This window comes from Xyrauchen texanus, chromosome 10 (assembly GCF_025860055.1).
Source record: "Xyrauchen texanus isolate HMW12.3.18 chromosome 10, RBS_HiC_50CHRs, whole genome shotgun sequence".
NCBI classification, from domain to species: Eukaryota; Metazoa; Chordata; class Actinopteri; order Cypriniformes; family Catostomidae; genus Xyrauchen; species Xyrauchen texanus.
Window position 1 is genome coordinate 4,798,918 of NC_068285.1, and position 12,500 is coordinate 4,811,417.

General features: G+C 39.8%; 1 protein-coding gene across 1 annotated transcript in view; it reads left to right on the top strand.

Annotated features, from left to right (window-relative positions):
* The window catches only part of LOC127650376 (A-kinase anchor protein 9-like), a 112,301-nt gene that overhangs the window by 43,710 nt on the left and 56,091 nt on the right, over positions 1 to 12,500 (top strand). The window contains 4 exon segments of the mRNA XM_052135751.1: positions 3,197 to 3,303; positions 4,466 to 4,656; positions 5,009 to 5,241; positions 9,234 to 9,396. Of these exon segments, the coding sequence (XP_051991711.1) occupies positions 3,197 to 3,303; positions 4,466 to 4,656; positions 5,009 to 5,241; positions 9,234 to 9,396 (694 nt within the window).

The window sequence follows — 12,500 nt, forward strand, 5'->3', positions numbered from 1 at the left end:
GGTGCAGTATAGATGCATTATAGATGCAGTATAGGTGCAGTATAGATGCATTATAGATGCAGTATAGATGTATTATAGATGCATTATAGGTGCCGTATAGATGCATTATAGATGTATTATAGATGCAGTATAGATGCATTATAGGTGCAGTATAGATGTATTATAGATGTAGTATAGATGCATTATAGGTGCAGTATAGATGCATTATAGAGGTATTATAGATATATTATAGATGCATTATAGATGCATTATAGGTGCATTATAGGTGCATTATAGATGCATTATAGGTGCATTATAGATGCAGTATAGGTGCATTATAGGTGCAGTATAGATGTATTATAGAAGCAGTATAGATGTATTATAGATGCCGTATAGGAGCAGTATAGATGTATTATAGATGCAGTATAGATGCAGTATAGAAGCAGTATAGATGTATTATAGATGCAGTATAGATGCAGTATAGATGTATTATAGATGCAGTATAGAAGCATTATAGATGTATTATAGATGCAGTATAGAAGCAGTATAGAAGCATTATAGATGTATTATAGATGCAGTATAGATGTATTATAGATGCCGTATAGGAGCAGTATAGATGTATTATAGATGCAGTATAGGTGCAGTATAGATGCAGTATAGGTGCAGTATAGATGTATTATAGATGCAGTATAGATGTATTATAGATGCCGTATAGGAGCAGTATAGATGTATTATAGATGCCGTATAGGAGCAGTATAGATGTATTATAGATGCAGTATGGATGCAGTATAGGTGCAGTATAGATGCAGTATAGAAGCATTATAGATGCAGTATAGATGTATTATAGATGCATTATAGGTGCAGTATAGGTGCAGTATAGATGCAGTATAGAAGCATTATAGATGTATTATAGATGCAGTATAGAAGCAGTATAGAAGCATTATAGATGTATTATAGATGCAGTATAGATGTATTATAGATGCCGTATAGGAGCAGTATAGCTGTATTATAGATGCCGTATAGGAGCAGTGTAGATGTATTATAGATGCCGTATAGGAGCAGTGTAGATGTATTATAGATGCCGTATAGGAGCAGTATAGATGTATTATAGATGCCGTATAGGAGCAGTATAGATGTATTATAGATGCCGTATAGGAGCAGTATAGATGTATTATAGATGCAGTATAGAAGCAGTATAGAAGCATTATAGATGCCGTATAGGAGCCGTATAGATGTATTATAGATGCCGTATAGGAGCAGTATAGATGTATTATAGATGCATTATAGGTGCAGTATAGGTGCAGTATAGATGCAGTATAGATGCAGTATAGAAGCATTATAGATGTATTATAGATGCAGTATAGAAGCAGTATAGAAGAATTATAGATGTATTATAGATGCAGTATAGATGTATTATAGATGCCGTATAGGAGCAGTATAGCTGTATTATAGATGCCGTATAGGAGCAGTATAGATGTATTATAGATGCCATATAGGAGCAGTGTAGATGTATTATAGATGCCGTATAGGAGCAGTATAGATGTATTATAGATGCCGTATAGGAGCAGTATAGATGTATTATAGATGCCGTATAGGAGCAGTATAGATGTATTATAGATGCAGTATAGAAGCAGTATAGAAGCATTATAGATGCCGTATAGGAGCCGTATAGATGTATTATAGATGCCGTATAGGAGCAGTATAGATGTATTATAGATGCCGTATAGGTGCAGTATAGATGTATTATAGATGCCGTATAGGAGCAGTATAGATGTATTATAGATGCAGTATAGATGTATTATAGATGCAGTATAGATGTAGTATAGGTGCAGTATAGATGCAGTATAGAAGCATTATAGATGCGGTATAGAAGCAGTATAGATGTATTATAGATGCATTATAGGTGCAGTATAGGTGCAGTATAGATGTATTATAGATGCCGTATAGGAGCAGTATAGATGTATTATAGATGCCGTATAGGAGCAGTATAGATGTATTATAGATGCCGTATAGGAGCAGTATAGATGTATTATAGATGCCGTATAGGAGCATTATAGATGTATTATAGATGCCGTATAGGAGCAGTATAGATGTATTATAGATGCCGTATAGGTGCAGTATAGATGTATTATAGATGCCGTATAGGAGCAGTATAGATGTATTATAGATGCAGTATAGATGCAGTATAGGTGCAGTATAGATGCAGTATAGAAGCATTATAGATGCGGTATAGAAGCAGTATAGATGCATTATAGATGCATTATAGGTGCAGTATAGATGCAGTATAGATGTATTATAGGTGTATTATAGGTGCAGTATAGATGTATTATAGATGCATTATAGATGTATTATAGATGCAGTATAGAAGCAGTATAGAAGCATTATAGATGTATTATAGATGCAGTATAGATGTATTATAGATGCCGTATAGGAGCAGTATAGATGTATTATAGATGCCGTATAGGAGCAGTATAGATGTATTATAGATGTATTATAGATGCAGTATAGATGTATTAGAGGAACAGAGGTTGAAATATCAAAATACACACGATTAGCAGAATGTATGATTGAAAAAAATAAATAATTCTCACTTCTGTGAGCTGATGCTCTTCTTAAAGAGACAGCACCTATTTAGTGCTTGTTCTACATATCAGTGGAAATAATTTAAATAGTACAGATAATGCATGCAAACAATAAACATGCAACAAAATATGTGAATGTAAGCAATCTATTATATTAAATTATTATTTATGGATGGAATACATGGAGTGTGTACATTTTGCTAACATGTGACAAAAATTATGAAAAAAACAATGATTCAAATAAAATGTGTGCGTGCGATACCTAAATGAGATTGTGTGACAATAATATAGTGCACTACTATTTGAAACCTTTATCATTGCATATTAGTGTGAAGTACACACAGCACTAATATTCATAGTCTTAGTTTGTATATAAATACTCTTCTGTCCCATCTGCACTTCCTCATCTGTGCCATGAGGTGGCGTCTGTCTCCAAAGTAACATTGCCTCAGATGCAGCTGTTACTATGGCAGCACAATGGTTGCACTGTTCTTGTGTGTTTCCGGGAGTCGCAGCGCTGCCTGACTGTCAAACAACAAACACAACTGCAACTGTTTACATGAGTTTACTCTGGCTGGAATAACATGACCGGCTTTTTATCTGCTGTTTCTCTGCTGCCTGTTCATAAACTACAGAAGAAAGAGGAAGATGAGGAGATGACGAAGGGCAGAGAAACAACTGTGACATCACAGTCACCTGCACAAGATCCAGAGCTCTCATCTGATGTCATCACTACAGAGAGGTGAGACAGTCATGATCATTCCTGCCTGGAGAGAGCCAGATAGAATTTCAGGAAGCTCAAAATGAACGATTTGATCATGTTTCAAACTTAGACAGACAGACAGGTATAGATAGGGAAACAGATAGGTGGACAGACAGATAGGTGGACAGACAGATAGATAGATAGATTACAGGCAGAGACAGATAGACAGGCAGAGACAGATAGACAGACAGGTAGATGGACAGACAGACAGACAGGTATAGACAGACAGACTGATATAGATAGGGAAACAGTTAGGTAGACAGACAGATAGATGGATGGACGGACAGACCGATAGATAGATTACAGGCAGAGACAGATAGACAGGCAGAGACAGATAGACAGACAGGTAGATGGACAGACAGACAGACAGGTATAGACAGACAGACTGATATAGATAGGGAAACAGATAGGTAGACAGACAGACGGACGGACAGACCGATAGATAGATTACAGACAGACAGATAGACAGGCAGGTAGATGGACAAACAGACAGACAGACAGGTATAGACAGACAGACTGATATAGATAGGGAAACGGATAGGTAGACAGACAGATAGATGGACGGACGGACCGATAGATAGATAGCAGAGACAGACAGGTAGACAGATAGATAGATAGACTGATAAATATACAGACAGATAGACAAACAGGTAGATGGACAGACAGACAGACAGACACAGATTTATAGACAGGCAGACAGTCAGTCAGTGATGCACAGACAGAAACACAGATTGATAGACAGACAGACAGACAGATAGATAGCAGACAGATGGACAGATAGACATGTAGACAGATTGATAGACAGACAGACAGACAGATAGCAGACAGATAGACAGACAGACAGACAGATAGATAGCAGACAGGTAGACAGATTGATAGACAGGTAGACAGATTGATAGACAGACAGGTAGATAGCAGACAGATAGACAGGTAGACAGATTGATAGACAGACAGACAGATATAGATAGGGAAACAGATATATAGATAGATGGACAGAGAGATAGATAAATAGATAGATATGCAGACAGACAGACAGACAGGCAGGCAGACAGACAGATATAGACTGACACATTGATGGTAGTTAGAACTGTCTCCGTGTATCAATATGTCTGATCGTGTCTGTTCTCTGTCGCTCGTTCAGGGATTTGTTGCGTGCGGCGAACATTCGCTTGCGCCAGGTGCTGATCGACGTGTTGAAGACGACATCAGCGGCAGAGCAAACTATCGGCCGTCATGTGGAGGGAATCCTAGAGTCCAGTAAGAGTCCGCTGAGAGCCACCTTACAGAAGACCCCAGCAGACGTCCTGAGACTGACAGCAGGACCTGCAGGAGGTGAGACAGTACTGCCACATACCCCTAAACACAGACCTTCAGACTGTTCTGTCTGGGGTCACTTTACACACTTCAACTGAGCACTACCAGAGTCTCTAAAGAAGTACCACTCTCCATCCTGTCCATCAGACACGCCTGTAACTCAACACCCAAAACACACAACAGATCCTGAACGACACCGTGTGCTCAGCTAAACATCTGTCTTAATCTCAAAACAACACGCTGCACTTGGTAGAAAGTTCAGTAGTTGTGTTCATCGCTGTAACATTAGGTCAATCTTTGACTCTGGAAGTCTTTTGTTGACACTGTCCCTCATTAGTGACCCAGTGAGGCTCTCTTGTCCCGTACACAGACGCGTCCTCTGAGAGCTTCCATGGCAGTGAGATGGGCGCTGGTGACATCAGCGTGTTTTCCACGGAGACAGATGAAGGACTGGAGACGTCGTGGAAGATTCCGGGGGTGGAGCTACATCTGCAGGAGGTGGAGCTTGAGCTGGAGAGGGAGGAGTGTCTGATGAGCATCAGCACACGACTGCAGAGTGCCGTGGAGAAACTGCTCATCACCATCACCAAGACAACCACTCAGGTACGGCAAGAGCAGAGGGACAAAAGCGTTTCACAGACATTAGACTGTAACCATAGTTTTTATGCAATTAACCATAGTGTAATGATGGTTAATTATATGTTTACTGTAAATTTACCTCAAAATACCATGATGAAACCATGGTTACTATGGTAAATCCAAGGTTAAGGTTAGGTTTATGTTTAGGGGTTAATGTATAGTCTGTGGGACTCTAAATAAACACAATAAACACACTGCAGTGATGCCCATTCTGTATGTTACTGTTTAACTATGGTTGCAAATAGTATCTGACACTATCTGCACCAGGCAAATTGTCCCGGTTGCTAGGGAGGGTAGAGTCATATGGGGTAACCTCCTCATGGTCGATATATTATTATATACATTATGGCCTTCCATACTGAGCCAGACAGGTCTCCTTAGCAACCAAATTGGCCCGGTTGCTAGGGAGGGTAGAGTCACATGGGGTAACCTCCTCGTGGTCACTATAATGTGGTTCTCGCTCTCGGTGGGGCGTGCCGTTCTGTGTTCTGCCTGATGTTATCATGTGTAGCATATTTAAACTTTGTATTTGAAGATGCTAGCATAGAGCGGCTAAGTTCAGTACTCGACTGCTGTTTTGCATATCATTAGTTTTCTAGAACATTACATTTATTGGGTAATTGGTAAAAAAAAAACAATAAATCTGTTAAATTTGATTGTTAAAGAACTGAATGAAGAATAATATATTTAATATTGTTATAATATATTTTCTGTCCAATTTTGGTGTTACTTTCAATAAAAGTGTGATTTATTTTATTGCTTTGTAGTTTTTCAGTTCAGATTAATAACATTTATTAAATTAATTATAAAGTATAATATTAATACAATTATATATTAAAAAAAATATATATTTTATAATAGGTATTAAAAAAAAGTCATTTTCGGGCCCAGAATTTTCATTTCGGTGCATCACTAATATTTATATATATATATATATATAACTCTCGATTTAATAAATGTACTTTACTATTACAGCATGCATTAATCTTGGTAAATGTATTGTTCATTAACATCATTAAAAACAACACTCCAAATATGATTCATTATCCCAATAAAAACAGCATTTTAATGGACGTAAATTACAGCTTTGACGGTCATCTAAAGCAATTACGGGTGCTGAAGTGTTCAAGTAATTGTATTGGTGGATCAGTCAGGAACACAGATTTAGAGAGGTTGGCTTGCCGGATGAACGGTTAATCAATAATGTTGTCGGGAGCCGTTAGACGAGTCTTTGAAGAGAATTACTCTGATGGAGCGAAATCACCACATTCCACAGAATTAATAGTGTCCGCAAGCTTTAAAATGTCTCATCTTTTAATTATGTGGAGCAAGAATCCAGTCGGACAGGCTCGGGCAGGGTGCGGGAGGGCGTGCACATTAAATCAACCTGTCCGCTCACCTGCAGCTTTTGAGTCAGGCCCTTTTACCTCTATATAAGCTGCACAGTGCACAACCGCTCCGGCGACTGAATGTTTGGATAAGAGAGAGAGACAGATGATCTCCCCCGAGTTATGCTGTGGTCTGTTCTCGCCCCCGGCTCCCTGTCAGGTCGAGCTGTTAATGAGGCCCTACGTTTTCCCAGTGGAGCGTTGCCACGGCGGCATGGAATTGTTAATGAGTTTTCAGCTGGAATAACGGAGTTCTAATCTGAGAGAGAGACACGACAGCAAGCCCTTGAACTAACTATCCTGTTTCAAACATATCTGGATTACATGCCACAGGTTGCACTTGTGAGGACTTAACACAGACTTTCTCTTTTCAACCCTCTGGAACGATTTGATCATTTACAGGAGGCTTGTATTACCTGACGGACCATGTGAGCTGTCCCGTGTGTGTACATGGAGCAGTCACTTCTATAGAGACTGTTGCGCAGCGGTGTGATGTTAAACTCCTCCATCAGTTCATGCCAGAACTCTCATGCACGATGGAGTCTTATAAAACGTATTGGAATTCTCTACGGGACGACTGGTTGGAAAGCCAGGATCAGGATATCTACGAAGTGGAATCTCGCATCCCGTTACCGCGACCCTTCCCCCTCAGCAGTTTTCTCGATGAGAACAACGCCGTGGTGGTGCAAACGCAGATTTCACACGTCAAACACCGAGCTAACGGTCACCTTCTCAAAGTTGTTTCAAAGATTTCCCTACCCACTCCTCCGTACACCGTAAGTGCGATCGGACCCATTCAGAGGTCACAGCGGTGTTTGTTGCTACCTGTATACTCCATTATGACTCTGTTCCTGGTGGTGCTTGTAGTATTTGACCTTTGGTGTCATAGATTGAGCATCACGCACAGTGAATGTGGAGGAAGGTGCCTGTGAAGGTTTTACAGTGTTGAAGAGTTTAATGTCTTTAGCTTTAGATAAGAGTTTTACCACTCACAGCTCACGACACTGTCAACAAAATCAACAGTTTTGTTATATTTGACTTCAGTGTAATGAGATTCCTGAGTGTGTTTCTGTGTATGAAGTGCTTTGTTTATACTCTTGGAACTGGAGACAGATGACACTATTACATATTGATTACAAAATCCTGCCATTTGTTTCCTTTAGTTTCACTCTCTTTCGTGTTAATCTTTAACGCCATAAAGACAGTCAATTGCTCACAGGACATTAACTCTATAGATAACATAAAGGTGCCAGATTAAGGTCGTTGTGTTAAACAGAAACACAGAAAAATGTAATTGTGTTTTTTAATTTGTATATTGAAACGAAGTACCCTGCTAACAGATATAAGTCTGTAGTATTACAAGTATTGATGCTACTAATTAAATGTCTCAACAAAGATGATTATTAACAGATAAATAACACACCGTATTGAAAGTTTAGGCAAAAGATTTAAACTTTATATATGTGCTATGTGCAAGAATACATGAAAATAACTATTAATGTTGAGAAAAGAAGTTCCTCTGCGTAGAACAATAGTCCCAACTGGACAAATTATGATTTCGATGCATAACATACTTTAATAGTTAAGCTCGATTTTAGGCCACGTCCACACAAACAAGTATACGTTTCTTTTTATCTACATTATGGCCCTCCATACTGAGCTTTTCGAAAACGCTCTTTTAAGTGGATAACAAATTGGCCCGGTTGCTAGGGAGGGTAGAGTCACATGGGGTAACCAAATTGGCCTGGTTGCTAGGGAGGGTTGAGTCACATGGGGTAACCAAATTGGCCTGGTTGCTAGGGAGGGTAGAGTCACATGGGGTAACCAAATTGGCCTGGTTGCTAGGGAGGGTAGAGTCACATGGGGTAACCAAATTGGCCCGGTTGCTAGGGAGGGTAGAGTCACATGGGGTAACCAAATTGGCCTGGTTGCTAGGGAGGGTAGAGTCACTTGGGGTAACCAAATCGGCCCGGTTGCTAGGGAGGGTAGCGTCATATGTGGTAACCAAATTGGCCTGGTTGCTAGGAAGGGTAGAGTCACATGTGGTAACCAAATTGGCCCGGTTGCTAGGGAGGGTTGAGTCACATGGGGTAACCAAATTGGCCCGGTTGCTAGGGAGGGTTGAGTCACATGTGGTAACCAAATTGGCCCGGATGCTAGGGAGGGTTGAGTCACATGGGGTAACCAAATTGGCCTGGTTGCTAGGGAGGGTAGAGTTGCATGGGGTAACCAAATTGGCCCGGTTGCTAGGGAGGGTAGAGTTGCATGGGGTAACCAAATTGGCCCGGTTGCTAGGGAGGGTTGAGTCACATGGGGTAACCAAATTGGCCCGGTTGCTAGGGAGGGTTGAGTCACATGGGGTAACCAAATTGGCTCGGTTGCTAGGGAAGGTTGAGTCACATGGGGTAACCAAATTGGCCCGGTTGCTAGGGAGGGTTGAGTCACATGTGGTAAACAAATTGGCCCGGTTGCTAGGGAGGGTTGAGTCACATGGGGTAACTGGGCGTCTGATACGTGAATTTTTCGGTTGTTACAGAGCTACACATGACCTTTCTGTCTCTCTCTTAGCTGGAACATGCACACATCACGCAGACGGAGCTGATGCGAGAGAAGTTCAGGCTCAATGAGGAGATCGAGGAACTGTTGGGCAGACAGGAAGAGCTGCAGGAGCGTCTCGTTGAGGAGACCCGAGTGCGAGAACAACTGGCACTGGAGCTGCACAAGGCTGAAGGTGTGTGTGTGTGTTAGGATGTTTGGAGGATCTGTGTGTGTGTGTGAAAGGGGAGGGATGTGTTTACTCGAGGCACTCCGTGTATGTATATCCACTGATGTCCTCTCCAGCCATGATTAATTGAAACAAACACATTTTAAACTGCCGTTTAGTTTCAGACTTGTTCTAGTGAGCTGTCTACATCGACAGCTACCGTCACAAGACAGATAGCATTCACATGTCCAGAGCACTAAAACTGAACGCCCCCCATCACCGTCCGCAAACACACCTTTGATGACAGCGTTAAGGTTTTGTGTTGGGAGTAACGTTTGCTCTGCTGTCCCTAATCTGTCATATGTTGAAACAGATGACATGCTGTAATTGCCTTGCATTGAGGGGCGTTCACACTGGCAGTTGAGTTTCACCTTATTTAGATGTGCAGCAATGTATTGTGACATGACCAATGAGAGAACAGACATCGAAGCTCATATTATTACAGCTGGATATTGATTCAGATTCACAATCTGGAACAATATATCTGTTACAATGTACATTTTGCTTACATATGAGATAGATCCTCCCTCAGCTAGTGCTGTTGATCACACAGGGACCTTTTAAACCTTCTAGATACAATTCCCAAATAGACATGTTTACAAATTATATTTTATAAGTATAGTATGCCAGAAAAAAGTAAAAAAACGTTTTTGTCCAGACTTTTAGATCATTAAATTAACTTGAAAATTGACTCTGTAAAACACCCCCATTAAGGCTTCATGATTGATTGAATTACTGTAAATCTGACATCGCAATATGGCCTTGCGCAATTACTAAATAGCAAAAGGCTGTGTTTTAAAATCTGGTAATCTGCATTCACCTCTTCCGTCAGCGCTGTGTGATCATGTGGCGCCATCTAGTGGTACACTGAACAGCGCAGCAATAATGAAACTAGATAAAAAAATGCGTCAAGACAAACTTTAAACTTTCAGGCTGAGCTTTATCAAGCCAACATCATAGACAGATATACTGCTAGCATGTTTTTAGCATGTTTTAACACTTCGCTAGGCATTCCTAGCACGTGTTAGCACAATGCTAGCATGTTTTTAGCACATTTTACCACTTCACTAGGCATTGCTAGCATTTTTTGTATGTTTTTGCACTTCAATAGGCATTTAGCCACTTCGCTAGGTGTTGCTATTATGTGTTCACACAATGCTAGCATGTTTTTAGCATGTTTTACCACTTCACTAGGCGTTGGTAAAATGTTTTTTGCTTGTTTTTGCACTTCACTAGGCATTTAGCCACTTCGTTAGGTGTTGCTATTATGTGTTAGCATGATGCTAGCATGTTTTTAGAACATTTTACCAATTCACTAGGCATTGCTAACATGTTTTTTGTATGTTTTTGCACTTCAATAGGCATTTAGCCACTTCGCTAGGTGTTGCTATTATGTGTTCACACGATGCTAGCATGTTTTTAGCACGTTTTACCACTTCACTAGGCGTTGGTAAAATGTTTTTTGCTTGTTTTTGCACTTCACTAGGCATTTAGCCACTTCGTTAGGTGTTGCTATTATGTGTTAGCATGATGCTAGCATGTTTTTAGAACATTTTACCACTTCACAAGGCATTGCTAGCATGTTTTTTGCTTGTTTTTGCACTTCACTAGGCATTTAGCCACTTCGCTAGGTGTTGCTATTATGTGTTAGCATGATGCTAGCATGTTTTTAGAACATTTTACCACTTCACAAGGCATTGCTAGCATGTTTTTTGCTTGTTTTTGCACTTCACTAGGCATTTAGCCACTTCGCTAGGTGTTGCTATTATGTGTTAGCACAATCCTAGTATGTTTTTAGCACGTTTTAGCACTTCGTTAGATTTTGCAAGCAAATGTTGGCACAATTCTAGTATGTTTTTAGCATTTTTATAGCACTTCGCTAGGCATTGCTAGCATGTGTTAACACGATGCTAGCCTGTTTTTAACACGTTTTACCACTTCACTAGGCGTTGCTAGCATGTTTTTTGCATGTTTTTGCACTTCACTAGGCATTTAGCCACTTCACTAGGTGTTGCTATTATGTTAGCATGATGCTAGTATGTTTTTAACACGTTTTAGCTCTTTGCTAGGCGTTGTTAGCATGTTAGCACAATCCTAGTATGTTTTTAGCATGTTTTAGCACTTCGCTAGGTATTTCTAGCATAATCCTAGTATGTTTTTAGCATGTTTTAGCACTTCGCTAGGTATTGCTAACATAATCCTAGTATGTTTTTAGCATGTTTTAGCACTTCGCTAGGTATTGCTAGCATAATCCTAGTATGTTTATAGCATGTTTTAGCACTTTGCTAGGTATTGCTAGCATAATCCTAGTATGTTTTTAGCATGTTTTAGCACTTCGCTAGGTATTGCTAGCATAATCCTAGTATGTTTTTAGCATGTTTTAGCACTTCACTAGGTATTGCTAGCATAATCCTAGTATGTTTTTATCATGTTTTAGCACTTCGCTAGGTATTGCTAGCATAATCCTAGTATGTTTATAGCATGTTTTAGCACTTTGCTAGCCGTTGCTAACATATGTTAACACAACATAGAAAAAGAAAGTGATGGAGTGATAGGATGTAGCTTGATTCCTCCTAAAGGATTTATTACAAGAAAAAGTTTTCACACGTTGAATGGTCAATATGACATGAGGCCTTTTGGGAAGTCAGATACTGGAATATACCGTAAGTCCGATCAGTTAGAAAAGATAGAGCACACTATTCGGGATCAGTCAGAAGATCTGTGCTGGTTTGGTGCATGTAGCTTAAAGCTCCAGGAGGAGTTGGAGTCTCAGAAGAATAATAATATTTTTAAATAGAATATCAGTATGTTGGATTTGTCACCTGAATAAAGTGTGTCGTCATGATCTCTTCCCAAGTGTTGACTATAGAGGCAGCACACAACATATATATTATTGTAGCATTGCTAATATTTTTATTCAAAACCTTGATTCATCGATTTTATAAAATATAGAGAAATCCTGTCAAATTGTTCAAATGGAGATTCAAAATTGGGAGAAAAGGGGAAACAAAAAATAATGAATAAAAATGAATATTTCAGTATTTTGGAGTATAATCCATTCATTTCCAATG